This window comes from Saccopteryx leptura, chromosome 3 (genome assembly GCF_036850995.1).
Source record: "Saccopteryx leptura isolate mSacLep1 chromosome 3, mSacLep1_pri_phased_curated, whole genome shotgun sequence".
NCBI lineage: Eukaryota > Metazoa > Chordata > Mammalia > Chiroptera > Emballonuridae > Saccopteryx > Saccopteryx leptura.
Genome location: NC_089505.1, coordinates 9,392,083 through 9,410,605, shown reverse-complemented (window position 1 = coordinate 9,410,605; position 18,523 = coordinate 9,392,083). Strand labels below are relative to the sequence as shown.

General features: G+C 51.2%; 1 protein-coding gene across 1 annotated transcript in view; it reads left to right on the top strand.

Moving 5' to 3' along the window:
- SYTL3 (synaptotagmin like 3) overlaps positions 1-18,523 on the top strand; it is a 79,673-nt gene that overhangs the window by 29,763 nt on the left and 31,387 nt on the right. Inside the window, exons 5-8 of the mRNA XM_066372531.1 lie at positions 10,609-10,660; positions 11,777-11,849; positions 13,730-13,808; positions 15,806-15,930. Of these exons, the coding sequence (XP_066228628.1) occupies positions 10,609-10,660; positions 11,777-11,849; positions 13,730-13,808; positions 15,806-15,930 (329 nt within the window). The remainder of the gene's footprint in view (positions 1-10,608; positions 10,661-11,776; positions 11,850-13,729; positions 13,809-15,805; positions 15,931-18,523) is intronic.

Here is an 18,523-nt window from a genome sequence, read left to right as displayed (position 1 = left end):
TGGAAAGATGACAATATTAGTACTTTCAGGACTAATACTTTTCCAAGTGATAAATGCTTAAGAGTAATATATAAACAATCTACAGTGGCTTTCACTTTATTGTTAGTAATTGGGGAGTTAAAACCATTTGTGAAGGCCGCACCTTAATAGAGCCTCTGATAATGGTCTCAGTGATCCGTTGCATCACTAACCAGGATGATACTACGTCTAATAATTATGAAGGAAAATAACTGTTTATTGCCAACTCCCCGTAGTAAACGCGATTTAGTCTTTCCAGGGACTGTTCAGCATTTTACTCTTTTACTCAGACAGCTTAGATAAGGTTCATCTGATCCCAAGGCTTTTGGGACAGTGACTGACTGCTTGTGTGTCCTTGAAACATTCAGGGTTATGAATTAAAAGAAGCAGGTCCCATTAAATCTCCGCGGCTCTAGCACAGGCCCTGAGTTGATCACCTGTCCACTGTAAAGACTCATGACACCTCCCAGCCCTCGGATTCAGCAAACGGCTCTGCCAGGTGGTCCCCAAAGCTCCTGTGAGTGCCCCGTTCCTATGCTGACTTTTACCACAGGGCGTCTTGATGAAAGCATGTTTGTGTCCCAGACATAAAACTGTGGATATGCCTTTGTCTTATTTTAAAGAGAACGTGGCATCTCACTTTGTTAGATATTTTCTCTGCTCTCCCTCAGAGGAAACAGAAAATAAACACACACTTAGCCAAGGGGTGGGGGAGAAGGTATGCCCTGGAAGTGATTTGCTTTCTGGTTGGATTGCTTGTCGTGTCCCCAACCGATTTTTAGGTTAGTCCGTTTAAACTGGGGAGAACAGAGACTATCGAGCCAGGTTTTATGACTAATTACTGAAGTAAGGCTTTGCCCTTCCAACCTTTTTTTTTCGAAGGAATAACCTTTCCGGAGGTAGGCTCCTGAGTATAGTCATTTTTTATTTTCACGACACCTTTGGCTCTGCACAAAGGAACAACTTAAACATTGAATGGCTTAATTGGTCCAAGGCACTGGGAACACACCAGTTCAGCACACACGTGTCTGTCGCATCTCCAGTACCTCCCCAGGAGACTGGCGTTTCCTGGATGCTTCCTGTCCCCGGCGTTTCTACCAGTACCACTTCCTGTCCCGCCATCCTCGGTTCCCTGTTCATTGCCACTTGATAATGAGGCCACCTTAGGTCATCTTTGATCCTGATTGTCATGACCACCTCACTATCCATTTGTTTCTTTTGGGTTTTGATTTATTACTTTTAGCCTGGAGGGGGAACCATGATTAAACGGGTTAGTGCTTAGGCTGGTCAGTATTTCATTTTACGTGATACGCTCTGCTTCATTGGGGGTTGGCCAGCTACAGATTTGCCCACCATCTGTTTTGCTAAATAAAGTTTTAATTGTACACAGCCATGCTCTCTCCTTTCTGAATGTGGCCACTTCGGTAATGCAGGGAGAGGTTGGGTAGTTACCACAAAGATTGTATAGCCGACAAGCCTAAAATCCTCTCCGTGACCCTCCACTGATCAAGTTTGCTGCTCCCTGCTCTAGATAATTAGCTGATAAAATACAGCAACTTTTGGAATAACATCCTTATTTTTCCTACTGAAATGAACAGAATGGGAAACCAAGGTGGAATAATTGAACTGAATAGGATTTCTGAATTAAGAATTCATGTGTTCATATATTTAGACAAAAATCCTGATAAGGGTTGTTTCCAGTGAATATCTTGACAATCGGACATTAAACTATCTCTTTATATGAATAATTTTTTAAAAGACCAAACATATATATTTAAATAAGAAATCATTTTTATAAAGATTTTATTCATTTTAGAGGGGAGAGAGAGAGAGAGAGAAAGGGGGAGGAGCAGGAAGCATCAACTCCCATATGTTCCTTGACTGGGCAAGCCTGGGGTTTTGAACCAGCGACCTCAGCATTCCAGGTCGACGCTTTATCCACTGTGCCACCAGAGGTCAGGCCAAAATCATTTTGAATTTAAGAACTCCACTTTTATGCATAATATAAATTCACTATTTTACCCATTTTTAAGTGTACAGTTTAGTGGCTTTAAGTGCATTCACACGGCTGTGCAAGCGTCACCTCCAGCCACCTCCAGAACTCTTTCATCTTCCCGAACTGAAACTCCGTCCCCATCAAACAGCACCGCCACCCCTGCCCTCCCAGCCTCTGGTGCCACCCGCCCCTTCCCGTCTCTGTGACTGTCATTCCTCTCAGTCCCTCATACGGGTGGGATCGTCGCATGTCCTGTTTGTCCTTTTGTACCTTTGTTGTCTCACTTCCGCCCAGTGTAGCAGCTGTCAGAATTTCCTTCCGTTGTGGCCTGACTGGTAGTCTGCAGTATGCGTGCACCACATTCTGGTGATTCACCCATCTGCCAGAGGACGCTTGTGTGGTTGTGACCTTTGGCGATTATGAATGGTGCTGCTGTGAACACTGATGTAGGAATCCCTGTTCTGGTCCCTGCCTTCAGCTCTCGTGTGTTTGTGCCCGGAGAAGGAATTGCTGGATCGAGTGGTAATTCTACGTTTCATTTCTTGAGGAATCATTGTGCAGTTTCCCATAATGGCTGCCCCCCTCGTGTCCCCACCGGCGGTGAACGTGGGTTCCAGTGTCTCGGCCCCAGGCTGACACTTGCTGTCTGTCTTGCTTTGTCCCTTAGGTAACCATCCAAAGGGTGTGAAATGATATCTCAGTATAGTGATTTTTTCATCTTCAGTGTCTGTGTGTCTGGCAAACCTGACATCTATTCCGTGGATGGATTCTTTTGTCTTTTTTGCTGATTTGGTACATATGTATATTGCAGAAGGTTTCCCACAATCAGGTTTGTTAACATGTCCTTCACAGCACATAATTCCCATTCTGTTGTTGTTGTCATGGCGAGAACATTAATGCGCTACTTTCAGAGCAACTTTTGAATATACGATCCAGTGTTGTTAACTACAGTCACCGTGGTCACTACACGTTAGAGCCCAGAACTCATTCCTCTTGTAATGGAAAGTTTGTAACCTGGGAGCCAATGCTTTCCCACTCCCCAGTCCCTGGCCCGGACTATTCCACTCTCTGTTTTCATGAGTTCATTGTCTCTGTTTTTATGAGTTCATTGTTTTCAGATTCCACACATACGTGAGATCATGCAGTATTTTTCTTTCTCTATCTGACATTTCCTTTAGCAGAATGTCTTCACGGGACATTCATGTTGTTGCAAACGGCAGGGCCTGATTCTTTTTATGGCAAACTAATATTCTGTGACATTCTCTCTGTCCAGTCGTCTGTCAGTGGGCATGGAGGTTGTCTCCAGGTCTTGGATTTTGTGAAGAAGGCTGCAGTGCGCATGGGCGCACATGTGCCTCTTTGAGACGGTGACTTCGCGTCTCCTTCGCTCTTTTGCCAGAAGTGGGACGGCTGGATCACATGGTCGTTCCAGTGCTCGTTTTCTGAGGAATCTTCGTACTGTTTTCCGTAGTGGCTGCATCGATGTGGTTTTGATTTGTATTTCTCTAATGATTTAGTGGTGTCAAACATTTTTTTCCTGGGCTTACTGGTTGTCCATGGATCTTCTTTGGTGAACTGCCTATTGACCATTTTTGAGTTCGGTTGTTTTCTTTGCTTCTTGAAAAGGAAGAATGAAGCTGGAGGACCCACGCTTCTTGATTCCGCAGCTCACTACAGAGCTGCTGTGATCCAGCTAGTGTAGCGCCGGCCAAAAGGCTGACGGATGGGCCCACGGAGCAGAACAGAGAATCCAGAAAGAACTCCTGCACATACAGTCAGAGGATTTTCGTCAAGGGTGCCAGTATCATTCAGCAGGAGAGGACAGTCTTTGTATTACATGGTGCTAGAAAAACTGCATAGCCCTAAGTTAAAAAAAAAAAAAAATTGGACTCGTACTCATCACCATATATAACAAATTAACTAAAAATGGATCAAAGACCTAAACGATAAAACTCTTCAAACAAAACACAGGGGGGGAAGATGACATTGACTCTGAGAATGATTTTTAGCAGAAGGCACAAGCAACAAGAGAAGGAAATAAATTGGACTTCGTCGGAAGGAAAACCTTCTGTGCGTCAAAGGACACCACCAACAGAATAGAAAGGCTGCCCATGGAATGGAAACAAATATTTGCAAATCACACATCCGGTAAAGGATTGATATTCAGAATCTTCTTTTTTAAAATTTTATTTATAAAATTAAATTTCATGGGGTGACATTGATCAATAGGAGTACCTAAGTTTCAGATAAACATCTCTAGAGCAGTTGAACTGCTGATCGCGTTACGTGCCCGTCACCCAAAGTCAGATCATTTTGCGTCACCTTATGTTTGTCTCTCTTTACTCCCCTCCCCCCCCCCCGTAACCACTTCACTTTTGTCTGTGTCCCTGAGTCTCAGTTTTGTATCCCACCCATGTGTGAAGTCATATAGGTCTTAGCTTTTTCTGATTTACTTATTGCACTTAGCATAATGTTCTCAAGGTCCATCCATGTTGTCGTAAGTGGCAATACGTCAATATTTCTTCTGACGGAGGAGCAGTCAGTTTTTAGAGGAAATCGAAGGATGCTGAGAAGCAGCTGTGCCCACTGTCCCAGCAGGCAGCAGAGCTGGACAGTCACCACCAGTCTCAAGGACAACTTTGTTGGATGGCTCACTGCCCCGCTCTCGGTGACGACGATTCATATGAAGCCATCCAGACTTGCTGCGCTAGGACATAGGGAGCTTAATTAAAGGGGAAAATCGCTGTCCTCTCTTACAGCCAGCAGAAGAGCATTGTCTAGTGGCAGAGAAGACCGGGTGAAGGAGACTTTCTGTCCACAGCACAGGTCCGTCTGTTACCTGTCTTCGTGCTCCCGGAAGGCGCTGGTTGCTGATCCATTGTCGTGTACTTGATGTCTCATCCAGGCGGAGTGTCTTGGCCCCAGGGCTGTCCAAGCTCGGAACTTCTCTAAGGTCTAAAACATACCTAAAGAGGTTCTGGAATCCAGGTCTGAAAGCAGTTATGACAGGATCTCATGCTTCTTTACATGACCAGGAAATTTTAAGTAAAAAAAAGTTTTTTGAGAGGTTTTGCGTTTTGCACATGTGAGCCAAAGATTGGTTTCAAACGTTATTATCCTAACACATGCGGAAAATTGTCTAACACTCCCTCCAAGCCCTGGTTTTAGTCACTGTTTCTGGCAATTTGGAGGACACTCAAGCCCTAGTGTGGGCCAACCCTCAGGACTGTCACCTATACCTGTGCAGGTGGGCACTTCCCAGGGAAGCCACATCTAAGAGGTTGCTGTTCACATGATTGACACTGATGGTTTTTCTGAAAGGTGCAGCAAAGTGAGTTCTAATGAAATCTGTGTATTATGGCCAACTCTTGGGGCAGACATAAATCATCCTTGAGAAAGGGGCCCATGTGCCACGTCCCCAGGGAGGCTTTGTGTGGGGACCCTGCCTGTGCTTTGCTCTGGGTCACAGCTGGACCTCCAGGGGCGGGTTTCCTACACGGGTCGCTGCTCTATTTCATGGACAGCAGCGGAGAGATGGCCGTGGGCCAGGCCGCCCTTCTGCTGGATGGCTTTGTCTGTTAGCTGCGCTGCTGTCTCCGTGTGACTTCCCTTACGAGGGGCTGCTTGGGGCGTGGCAGTAGGAGGGGAAGCTAGTGGTCCCGTCTTGGAAGAAGACTAACCACACAGATCCCACAGGCCAGTGCGTGAGGCCCCTCAGCCACGTGGGAGCGACAGGACTTGGATGGCGGACCGAGTTGTACCGGCGCCTCCCAGGCCGTCTGCCCCGCGCCCTCGTTCTGATGACCAGGGTCAAGCAGGGAGGCGTGGGGCGGAGGGCATGACCTCTGCTTCAGGAACCGCAGCCCCGGCCCCGGAGGCTGGCCGTCGGTGTGCCCGCCTGGCGTCACGATAGCTGCCCAGGGCGCAGGTGTGTTTCGGAGTACCCGAGAGAAGCTGCCTTACCCCCGTTGGTTCAGGAGTGGGGACGTGGACGTGTGGGGACTTGTACAGACGTGCTCGCCTCGGTCGCAGGAGTGGTGTTTGATCTGCAAACCACAGCTCCATTCTGAAGTTTGTGAGGATCCTCCCAGCACCTAAGCCCCTGCTAATGAGCAGAGGTTCTTATATTGTTATCGCCGAAGGTGCCTGTGAATTAGACTCAGTTAGTGCAGATAAATGGGTGAGATTACAAGCAAGCTGTGAAAAAATGATGAGCTTGTTTTTATACACAGGTGACTGTACCACTCAAGTGAGGTCATGCTCACTGTCGTTGCTCCAATAGTGCTGGTTGCTATTGTGCTGGAAGGTTTCACCGTCGAGTGGCGGGGGCAGTGGGCGTATATGCACATGGTTGCGGTGGGGGCAGAGGACTGTTAGGTAGCGAAGTGTGCACGGCACCCCGCCTGGGAAGACAGGCACGGAATCCAGAGAGTCGACCGTGAGGAGGGGCGTGCAGGGGCGGGGAAGTAGGAAGTACTGTCCAGGGGACATGGGACATCTGGGAAGCTCAGCTTGGCCAAGACCTGCGAATGGGCTGGGTGGGAGGAGTGACACCAGACAGCTAGGTGGGGCTAAACCCCAAGGGGCCTGTAGTGGTTTCCCTGGGCCGCTGAACAATGCCACAAACAGTAGAGAAGTCCTATCGCCCAGGTCTGGAGATGGAAGTCCAAAGTCCAGGAGCCAGAGGGCCCATGCGTCCTTTGCCAGCTCCGGGGGACAGCCTCCCCTGTCTGTCCAAGCTCAGTCCCTGGGGTTCCTGGGCCTGTGAACCCATCACTCCAGGCTCTGCCTCCATTGTCACATGGCCATCTTCACATCCTTCTGCCTGGTGTCCAAAGTTCCTCTTTTATAAGATGCCAGTTATATTGGATTAGCACCCATTCTGATTACCTTTTCACTTGATCTGCAAAGACTCCTTCTCAAATAAGGTCATATTAACAGCTGCCCGGGGGGAGGACTCCAACGCATCTGTTTAGGGGACGTGACTCAGCTCACAGCAGCCTTGGTTGCCGGTTGGGGAAGTGTCTTTTGTAGCCACATGGGCCCTGAGTTGCAGCGAAGGAGGGACAGAACCTGCGTGTGCCCAGAGGGACAATGACCTGAGCACACTTGGAGGGACGGGGCCTCGGGTGTCAGGACCTGTGAGTCCTCCGCAGGGTGAGTGGGAGCCGGGAAGGACGTGGGGGCTACAAGAGAAGGGAGGGCGCCGTCCACGCACCACTGCTGGGCCCTGTCCTGCAGAGCCACACCCCTGCAATGTCTGTGCACAAGTCTTGTTCCTGGAGGATTTAAATGCATGACAACTATGAAAAGAGATATGAAATTAAAGTCATAGAGTTTTCGGGCACACACTCAGCGGTTTGTACATGTGTTTCCCCCCTTGCTTTTTATTATGGGGGTTTTAAGAGTAAGCAGAAGTAGAGGGGTGGGAGCCCCTGTGTCGGTCACCCCTCGGTCATTCCTGTTTGGCTTCAGTCACCAGGCCCCCCCTGCCTGATGTGTGCCTGGCTTTGCAGGCAAGTGATGGTGTCACTTATAAACTGTGACTTGGGGTTTATTGCATGATGTCCCTAAGCCTCGGTTTTCATTTATAAAATTGAGGTGATACTTGGCGATGATCCGATGCGGTCAGCTGCCAGTAATTGTCAGCCGGGCCCCCCTTTCTCAGGGGGCAGCCAGAGCAGGGCAGCAGTGGTGGGGGCCCTTCCTCCAAGCAGCCCGCCTTTAGGGGGACCTTGTGGAACGCACTTTTCTGAGCATTTCCTCCCAGTAATTAATGTGAAATAAAAAAATAATAACAGAAAGTAAATATTTCATGCTTTCTAAGGAAGTCTCTGATAAGAAACGACTGAGGAATAGAAGAGAAGGAAACCAGAATGAAACAGTGACTTGGACAAAGACGCAGGGAGGAGCTTCTCCAAGTTCAGTGAGAAGCTGTGATTCCACAGGCTGGGGCGAGGCCTGGGCTCTGCATGGCTGCCCCACGCTGGCTCCGGGGGAGACCCGCCGCCCACACCTGGAGTAGCAGGGACACGGGGCAAACTAGTCCCACCCACCAGACCTGTCCCTCGGCCTTTGTGTGTCCTGTGAGCTAAGAATGGGCTCCACCTTTTTCAATGGTCAAAAAGTGAAAAGAATATTTGTGACACATAACAAATGTATAAAATTGGCCCTGGTTGGCTGGCTCAGTGGTAGAACATCAGCCTGGCATGTGGAAGTCCCGGGTTCGATTCCCGGCCAGGGCACACAGGAGAAGCGCCATCTGCTTCTCCACCCCTCCCCCTCTCCTTCCTCTCTGTCTCTCTCTTCCCCTCCTGCTGCCAAGGCTCTACTGGAGCAAAGTTGGCCCGGGCGCCAAGGACAGCTCCATGGCCTCCACCTCAGGTACTACTAGAATGGCTCCAGTTGCAATAGAGCAACAGCCCAGATGGGCAGAGCATTGCCCCCTGGTGGGCATGCCAGGTGGATCCTGGTTGGGCGCATGCAGAAGTCTGTCTGACTGCCTCCCCGCTTCTTCAGAAAAATACAAAAAAGTGTATAAAATTTACATTTCAATGTCCATCAAGTTTTATCAGAAGCACAGATCTGCCCAATGTTTCCTGTTGTCCACGACTGCTGTCATGGGGCGGTTAAGTACTTGGGAGAGAGAGCCTCAGTGGCAGCAAGCCCGAGATGTTGACCTTTGCAGAAAGGATGCACCACCCCACAGGCCCTTGGTTCAGTAGCCAGCAGGGGGCAGAAGAGAGCTGTGTTCAGGCCATTGACCTCAGGTGGGGTATTGAGAAACGTGACCAAGCCAGACTCCACTGAGGTTTAAGATGGAGATGTGGGCCTGGGACAGACACACCCGGGCAGTTAGCGTGAGATGAAGTTCGTGTTTGTGTGTGTATGTGTGTGTGTGTGTGTGTGTGTGTGATGGGGGGGGGTAGGAGTCGGCAGGCAAGGCCCCCGTGAGTAGGACAATAACAAGCTATTCTGTTGCTGGAGCAGCAAAGACTAGGCCTGCAGGGTGTGGAAAAGCAGGCCGATGAGCTGAGCCCAGACCGGGTGTGGAGGCCCAGGACCTCCATGCAGGGCTTGGACTTCAGGAGAAGGCAATAGGGAGCCACGGGAGGGCTTTAGGTGGAGAGTGATAGCATCACATCTGAGCTGACAGACTTGTTATTCTGGGGGCTGTGCCTCTGGAACACAGTTGCGACAAACAATCGGGGTCAAGAGGCTGAGGGCACAGCAGCCACCGTGCACTGTGACACAGCCCGGCCCGCGGGAGGGCTCAGGCTCCCGGGGCCGTGGGTTCTGTATTGCTGGGTCAGTTTTTTTCTTTCTCTTTCCCATCTTTTCCTCTCGTCACAACCACCATGATGCAGCTGGGGCAGCTGTCTTTTTGCATTAGCCTAGCCCTTGTCTTCCAGGTGACTCCTGTGGACATGGGCTTCAGCATGACGAGCTGGTTTTGCTGGTTCAGTTCTATCTTACGGAGTATTTCTTCAGGGGGGAAGAGGGCGCACAGGCTCCTTTTAGAATCAGGTGAACACCGTCACGGGCAAGTAGGCTCAGAATCCGGGGTGACTGCAGGGCCTGTGCCTTCCCTGAGGCACGCCCCCTGAGGACCCTGACCTGGGGCAGCACAGGTCAGGGTCAGCTGCCTCCCGGCCTCGTACCAGATGCTGTCTGCCCTGCTCCCAAAGACCTCGCTGCCCATCCTGATTCTCTCACTCTCCCTGCCTGTCCTCCTGTCCCTCTGTCCCTCTGTTCTATAGAGAAGATTTGAATACTTGCCTTTCTTTGGAATGGATTGAACCTCCCGAATGCACAAGACAGGAGCTAGATGGACTTCTAGGATGGTGGCCACGGTGGCTGTGGGCCGCGTGTCGGGCAGCGTGGACCCACTGGGGAAGTGCCCTGAGCAGGGGATTCTGTCTTCCGGCCTCCAGGCGGGGTGGGCTGACCTCCCCCTGTGCCGTGGACCTGGAAACACTGTGTCACAGAACTTTGAACACATGAAGTCCTGTTTGGGGGGTCTTAATACATCGTAAATCCCCGTTCCTTGAAACAGAAACAGCACTATATTAGATGCTGTCTTGTTTAGGAAATTACTAGCCTCTATAGCTAGAAATAAGTAGATTACATTTTTTAAAAGATTACTTTAATCTCCATAAGAAGGGACATTTAAAGGAATATAGTCATTCAATTACAAAATATTTCCAAAGAACAAATAGAAGCTTGGAAGCCTGAACTATTTTTCAAATTTTCCAGATTTAGAAAATCTAATCCAACATCAACTTTTAATAAAAGCAGTCATTCCCAGCAATTCTGGTCTCTCGGTGTGTGTCTGTGTGTGTGTGTCTGTGTGTCTACTTTATTTAGCATAAACTTCACCTCTCTTACATGTATAATCTAATCTTTTAGTAAATGTACAGTTACGTGACTATCTCCACAATTAATTTTAGAACATAGCTATCACCCCACATTTTACATTTTAATTGTAAGAAGTGACATTAGAAAAATACCCCTTTTAATGTATGACTTCTCGTATTTGCATCATCTCAAGTTAAATTGTTACTAATAATGACCTTTACTTGTATCTCTTCCAGGCAGACACGAGACAGCGGGAGCAAAGCTCTTGCAATCTTATCAGAAACTGAGGTGAGTTTTGTGGAAAGACAGACTGTTCCTGGCCCTTCTCACCCCGGAACACAAAGGACCCACGAAAGAAGTTGCAAATCTCTTGACTTTCAGAGGTCACTGCTTTGGAATGTCACTTTTTTTTTTTAAATGATAAAGTGTCTGGAAAGATTTAAACAGATATTTCCATATTCTTTTGAAAAGCCTCCTAGAAGCTAGCATAGTATTTTCTCAACCAAATGTGTTGTTTTGTTTCTCAAATTCCCCTGAAATGTCACAAGGAAATCAAATATTATTTTTGATGGCACATTACATGACATTCTAAACCAAGCCTTTGCCCTTGGCTTTTATGAATCAGTCATCCCTCCAGCATCTTGCCCAGGGCCTGATATGCTGGACACGATGGCCTGAATGGTGTTAACGTCATCACACACGATTCTGGACACCTCGCCGTCTTGACGCTGGCAGCCCGCACACGCCTGGTCCCAGTGATGTTACTGGAGTATTACCGGAAAGTCTCCCACCAGCAGCTGCTTTTCTGGCCACGACGAAATGTTTATTTCAATTTCAGGACTTTTTCATTTTTTACGCCCCCATTTTCCCCCCCATTTCTTTTCGCACACGCTTCTAATTCCTCTTATGGTTGATTTTCACACCCATGACATTTTTGGCACTTCTACCTGTGTGGCTTCCACTGAGAGAGCACACGGGTCCACGCGGACCCAGAGCGGCCCAGCCGCTGGGAGCGAGGCAGCGGGGGCAGCGGGGGCAGCGAGCACGGGGGGCAGCGAGCACGGGGGCAGCGAGCACGGGGGGCAGCGAGCACGGGGGCAGCGGGGGCGGCGAGCACGGGGGCAGCGAGCACGGGGGCAGCGGGGGCGGCGAGCACGGGGGCAGCGGGGCGGCGAGCACGTGCACGTGGACGCTGGCCCGCACGCTACTCGGTTCCCGCACTCACACCCCAGGGCATCTAACTGGGGATCTGCCTGTAAGTGAGGAAGTAAAAACACAAAATAACAAAACCCAAAGGTGGAATTATACCTGAATTATAGGAAGATGATAATGAGTCCTGTGTGTCGGTGAGACTAAGTCTTGCGTCATTTGTGACCTGTTCCTTACTCCTGTCTTCTTCCTCAGCAGCAGAATTTCCGTGGTTCCTCCCACTCCACCTCCGCTCAGTGAAAGCTGGTGCAGCCACAGCCCTGGCCGGGTAATGTGTGCTCTGCGGGCCTCCCTGGGGGCGGGGGGGGGGGGGGGGGGGGCGGGGGGGGGGGGCGGGGGGGGGCGGGGGGGGGCGGGGGGGGGGGGCGGGGGGGGGATCCAGCCCAGGCTGCAGTCTCACAAGCGAGGCAGAAAATGAAGGGCTTGCTTCTGCCCAGTGTCTGTGCCACTGCCAGGCTTTGGGGACCCTGGGGCCATGTGCATTAACCGACTCCTCTTCTGCCGGCACCCCACATTCTTGCCTGCACCCCATGTTCTCACCTGCACTCCCGGCCCCAAGTCTTCCTCCTTGTCTTTCTGTCACCTCTCTTCCCTGACGGCACACTATGCTGTGAATATGGGGGTCTGCTGAGGTGCAGGGAGTCCGAGGGTCTCTGGGGGGGGTTAAGGGGAATCTGGGTTGAGTCACAGGTATGTGAGAGTGGGGGTGCCTCTGGAAATGTGTCTGTGTGTCTTCTGGTTGCATGCAGGTGCTAAGGTAGATCGGGACCATTTCTGTACAAAGAAATTAGCCACATGATTTGGAGGGAGTTCTCTCGGTTTCCACCTGGGAGATAAAATAATTATATCATCTGGCTGCCTCCCAGGACTGGGTGAGAAATGAATGAAAGAATGCCTTATGCTGGTACTTGGAAACTTAATTTTTTTCATCATTGTTACTCTGTAGATGAAAGGGAGTAACTAGATCCATATGGAGAAGGGTACGCACGTTTATTGGTGAGAGAAAGTATACACATTCTTCTTTCTATTTCAAACCGAGATGCTGGCATGACCTGCAAAATCCTGCTCTACTTTCTCCTTGAAATTTTAAATTCTCCAAAGCTATTTGTGTGCTCAGGACATACTGGATGAATGTATGGGTGGATGGATGGATGTGCGAATGGATGGATTAATGGATGGATGAATGGACAGATAGATGGATGGACGGATGGATGAATGGGTAGAAGGACAAACAGATGGACAGATAGATGAATGGATAGACCAGGGGTCGGGAACCTATGGCTCACAAGCCAGATGTGGCTCTTTTGATGGCTACATCTGACTCGCAGACAAATCTTTAATAAAGAATATAATAACGTTAAAAATATAAAACATTCTCATGTATTACAATCCATTCATTTCCTACCGCTCATGTTCATGGTTGCGGGTGGCTGGAGTCAATCACAGGTGTCCTCCAGGACAACACCAAATTTTTATTGGATAATGCGTAACGTACACAGGTTGTTGTATGGCTCTCACAGAATTACATTTTAAAATATGTGGTGTTCATGCCTCTCAGCCGAAAAGGTTCCCGACCCCTGGGGTAGACAGATGATGGATTGATGGACGGGTAGATGGACAAATGGATGGTGGTTGGATAGATGAGACTTGCGAGGCAAGTAATCACCTTTCTGTTGTTGTCTCTTCCTTTTTCTTTTCTCTTCTGCTCTTGGAGTGGAACTAACCCTCGACTTCAGGCTGGCCTCCCTGTGCCCCATGCATTCTGCCTTGCTGGCATCCCCTCTGCGTGTAGTTGGGATGATGTTAAAGAAGCAGGTCACTTAGGTATAGTCTTTAAGCCAATGAGATGTCACTCATTATTTCTCAGAGGTTGTTTTCACCTTCTCATCGACCCCTTGATGAATGTCCTTCCTTTAATGCAGTGTCACAACTCAAAGGAGGAACTGAGTTAAGAGGACCTCTGTCCCTTGAGGGGACAGTGCTCTGTCCACTCCAGACACACACATGCCCACACCCGCATGCACCCCGAGGACCCACACCCACACACCTGCGCACGTCTGCCGGTGTTGGAGGTTGGCTGCCTGGCAACCGCCGGGGAGACATGAGGCGTCAACCGCGGCTCTCATTCTCTCTCCCTCTCTGCTTTAGTTACAGGAACTGGGTCAGTCCAAAGGGTTTAACAAGTCCGTGGAGAATTTGTTCCTGTCTGTTACCACCCACATGAAAAGTAAGTGGATGCCTCTTCCCGTTCTTTCCCAGCACCGCTCTCCTGCCATGCCCCTGGGCCACAGCGGTGACAGGGCCCCCCTCTGTCTCTGGCTTCTGGGGAAAGCCACAGCCCCTGGCCCGTCACCTCCGCACCCTCACCGCATGGGCCTCTGTGTCCCTGAGGAGGAGGAGACACCTCAGTGGGCTGGCTGGCTCCCTGTCCCCCACTCCTGTGTGCCCGCCCCAGTCAGCGCGTGGGGCAAGGGTCTCGCGGCAGCAGGGACGCCCACCCTGGCTTCTCCCCAGGACAAAGGGAACACGAGAGAGATGATTCCAGTGTTCCAAAGACAACTCCTACAGGCCGGGCGGGGCCCTGGGTCTGTCTGTGCGTGAAATTACTTGTCGGGTCCCCTCTTCTTTTTGGTAATTTATTTTTTTTTAATTAGCAGTAACCGTGCACATTGCAAGGAGCCCAGAGTTACCACTCGGAAACCTTGTTTCTCTCAATAGTCTTTCTGCTCAACTATGGCTTCCTGTTTATCCTTAAGTCCAAGGACAGGCCCCGCCTCAGGCCTCCTGCGCGCTGCGCTGGGAGCAGCCAGGGACCTGCAGGAGCTCCCTGGGGGGCGGGGTCCTGGGCCTCCTTTCTCTTCACTGGTCTATCTCTCTTCCGCTCATCACCCTTTCTCCATGTGGTTGGTGGGCGGTCTCAGCATTGTACTTGGCTGGAGACAACCCTGTTATTGATGTTCGTTAGTCCTCTGTGCTTCCCATGAGCCCTTCTGAGCTACAGCACAGAGACAGTCAAAGCAAAAGCCATGCTTCAGATAAGCAGAGAAGTGACTCTGCCATGTGACCGTGTGTTCCCCTCTGCTAAGAAGGGGGCAGCACCCGAATTTCATAGCCTGTTTACTAATAAAATCATCCCCGTCCCTTGGCCGGGCAGTGGGACGACATCCACGTGCTGTGCGTACCAGCCCAGGCCGCAGTTTCCGCCTGGCAGCCGCCCACGCTCCGAGCTGGCTCCTCCCCCGCTGAGGCTGAGGCTGATGGCCCTGCGGCTCTCTCTGGATGCACAGCCTCTCCCCAACCCCCGTGGCTTCTGTGATCCCCTACCCCCACGGCCAGTGTGGAATCGTGCCTCGGAGTCAGCTCAGACGCCTAGACCCTCAGACCGCTGGAGGGGCAGGGCGCACGGTTCACCTTGTCCACTCACACGCCCCCCCCCACCCCCAACCCCCGGTGCGGGGACCTTTCTAGCTGCCAGGCCTAGAAAGATGCTCCATAGTGTGCAGGTGGCTGACTCAAGAGCTGTGTGGATGGCATTGCTCTCAGACAACGGGCTCCTGTACATGCTGGTGGGGAAGGTGCACACTGGGGCTTTGGAGGGCATTGCGGGGGGGGGGGGGGGCCCTCTAGAGAAAACAACTTTCTGCAGACGTATGCTGGCTGGGGTGTGCAGCATTCCTAATACATTTTGTTACAAAGCCAACCAAATTTAAAGCCATCTTTTCAGGTTTTGCTACTGAAATGGTTACAAGGACACCTCCCTTCCAAAAGTCAATATAAATTGTCCTTGGTTATAAAATCTTTGTAAGGAACCCCTACAAAGCTGGCTGGGTTGGTTAGGCTGACTTCACTGTGTTTTGGACAGTTGTTCACATGACATGTGGCCCAGAGACAGAGCCACATGGATGGGAAGAGCTTCCTGTCACTCCTGCTCTGATGGTGGCCCCGGCCCACAGAGGTGTGCCGAAGGCCACCACCTTTTCGGAATCCAACGCTTTTGCCCTGTGCAGAACGCAGTGTCTGTCTGGGGACACCCCCAGTTGTCTGAGCTCCCAGGGCCCGAAGCGTGGTGTTGGCCACACGCTACCTTCCCCCCTCCATTAACTTGCCCTCATGGGCCCTGGGCCCCTCTCTATGTGGCTGAGGGAACCCCCAAGCAGGGCTCACCTGGATCTCACTTGGCAACGCTGTGCACACTCACCTGTCACCCTTGTATTTGTTTCCTAGAGTTGTCCAAGTCCCAGAATGACATGACTGCTGACAAGCAGCTCTGCAGCACGGGCCCTCGGCAGCGAGTGAGCCGGACGGAGAGAAGGAGCCAGTCTGACACAGCCATCAACGTCGCCACCAGGGTATTTATTCCCCATGGCCACCAGGCCACCACAGAATTGCTTTCTAGCCCTTTTTTTCTAGAGACTTGATTTTCCCTTTTCTTTTATAACAAACCACGAAGCAGTCTGAAAAGCATAATCCTAAACCCCTCTCGGTGTGGAGGCCAGGCCAAAGGAAGATCAAAATTCAAGGTCAATTTAGAAAACAGTTCAGGACAGGGAAAGGCCCCAGCCTCAGTCCAGGCCAGTGGGACTTCCGCGTGTCCCCTGGTGTTCCTTGCAGGCGTCAAGGCCGCAGAAAAGGCAAGGGGCTCACCTGCAGGCCTGAGACGGCCAGCTGTTCCCGGACCTGCAGGGACCCTCGCCGGGAGTCCAGAGGAACTCCTACATCCTTCTCCGACCACCTCTGCAGAAAGCCTGTCCCGGTCTCTGTTAGGACTGCCGTGCAGTCAGACGCAGTCAGGAGGGGGACTCTGCAGTCATCTGACCTGCCAGAGAGCTCGTCTTGTGAGGACTTTTGAGGGGAGAGTCACTCTGGCTCCCCCCAGAATTCCCCAAGCCCGAGGCAACTTAGGCTCAGAAAAGCTGGGTTCTAGTCCAGCGAGGCGACCTGGCCACGGCAGGTGCCACCAGCTGGCTGCTTACAGGGTGGATACACTAGGACTGCCCTGGTTGGCTGGACAGGGGCCCCTTCTCTGTGACTGGGGGCTCTATTCAGGATGTCCCCAGACAGACTGTACTTGAGGCAAAGGGACGAGGTCAGCCTCGCTCTCTTGCGGGGACACAGACACACACACTCAAGATTTCAGAAGCTGCCATACCAGCGCCTCTGCACTTGGACAAGTCCCGTGAGCTCCCGAGCCTCAGGATCCCCCCACCCCCCGTGACATGAGGATAATTATACCTGTTCTGACAGGGCCCAGCCTTGCTGCAAATCTCCCCTGAGATAATATCGCATCTGAACTTGCTGTCTTAAGTTATCAGAATACAGGAGCTGAATGGTAGCGTTTCTTATGCACCAGACTCTGCGCTAAAAGCTGTAGCTTTCGCTGGACCATCTTACTTGATCCTCACACCACCCCATGAGGTAGAGTTTGGCCCTATGCTACCCTATGTTACATTGAGGGAAACTGAGGCTTAGAAAGATTGTGTCACATGACCCTGGTTCCATAACCGGAAAGTGGCGGGAAGCTCTGGTTGGGGCGGGCTTGGGGCGGGGCTCCAGAGCAGTGATTGGCAGCTTAGGCGCGTACTGAGCCCCTGGGGGTGTGGCCCTGTGGCTTCCGCTTCAGCAGACCTGGGCAGGCCTGACGCGCAGAATCTCGGCCTCATTTCTCAAGAGCACGTGATGCCGCTGGCCCTCGGGCCTTGCTTCAGCATTGGGTTCTAGAGTATGCAAAATGTATTTGGAACAAACAAGCGTTAGTTCCTAGTGGCTGCCCAGGGACACGTCAACACCGTCTGGACTGCCATCCCGCGTCAGCGGGTAGGAGAGGGTTCTCACGCATCCTGTGAAGGCCCGTGTTCCCGCACGATGGCAGTGCTTCTTACATACATATCCCGTTTGAGTCTTGCAAAAGTCCTGAGGAAGATATTGGGATGCCCGTGATAGAACTAGAAGCTGAGCGTCAGTGAGAGGCAGACCCACGTGTCTAACATACAGAGCTCACGGGGGCGGAGTGGGACCAGGCTGTGTGATTCCGATTCCAGACTCTTAGCGTCTTTGTCGCATGCCCCACATGAGGACAGACGAGGTTCTTCTGAAGAAAAGGGATCGGGAAGGTGATTCTGGAAGCACAGATAATTCTCTTCCTCGCCTGGGCGGGGCGGAGCCTCTCTGACGCTAACACTCAGGGTCCAGGGAGGTCTCAGGCCCTGCTCGTTGGGTAAAGCCCGTACAAGTGTTTTAACTTTTTCGATCCTTGAAACAGCCCTGTGAGGTCTGTGCTATTCCTGTCCCACAAAAGATGAGGGCACGGGGGTGGGGGGGAGCAAAGAGAGAACTGAGCGTGTGACATCGTGGGAAGTCGCAAGGCCAGGGAGAGCCTGCTGCAGGGACCCCACCCGTAGCATCTGCTAGGAGAGGGGCGGCAAAGTGTGTGGACCTGTGTGTGTCCCACCTTGGACGTCACTGCCGCGTGATGGGACATTCCACGCATCCACACACTTAACGTTTGGCTTTTGGAGGCTGACATAGCCTGGCGTTCACCCTCCCGGCTGCATGTGCACCTGAAACAAGCCTGCCGGGTAATTGCAAGGTTGTCCGATGGGACAGGGAGCTCCGGGGTGGAAGGGAGGAGGAGCCGGGCGGCTCTGGCTGCAGGGCCCCTATTGCGTAGACCCTTTGTCCTGCACGTGCCCACATCACTGCCACACTCTTGGCTGAACGTGCTCGAAACGTCTCGCAGAAATTCTCAGTCCTCAACTTCCTTGAGGATATGGCTGTTTCTAAGCAGCAGCTTAGCCAATATTTATAAAGCACTTGGCAATCCTGGCATGATCTATAAATGCTAAATAATTATTGGGTTGAAATATAAAGAGTACCTATTTAAATAGGACATTTCGTCAGAAGGCAATTACACACATGCCTTGGCGGGTGAGCTCACGGAAATTA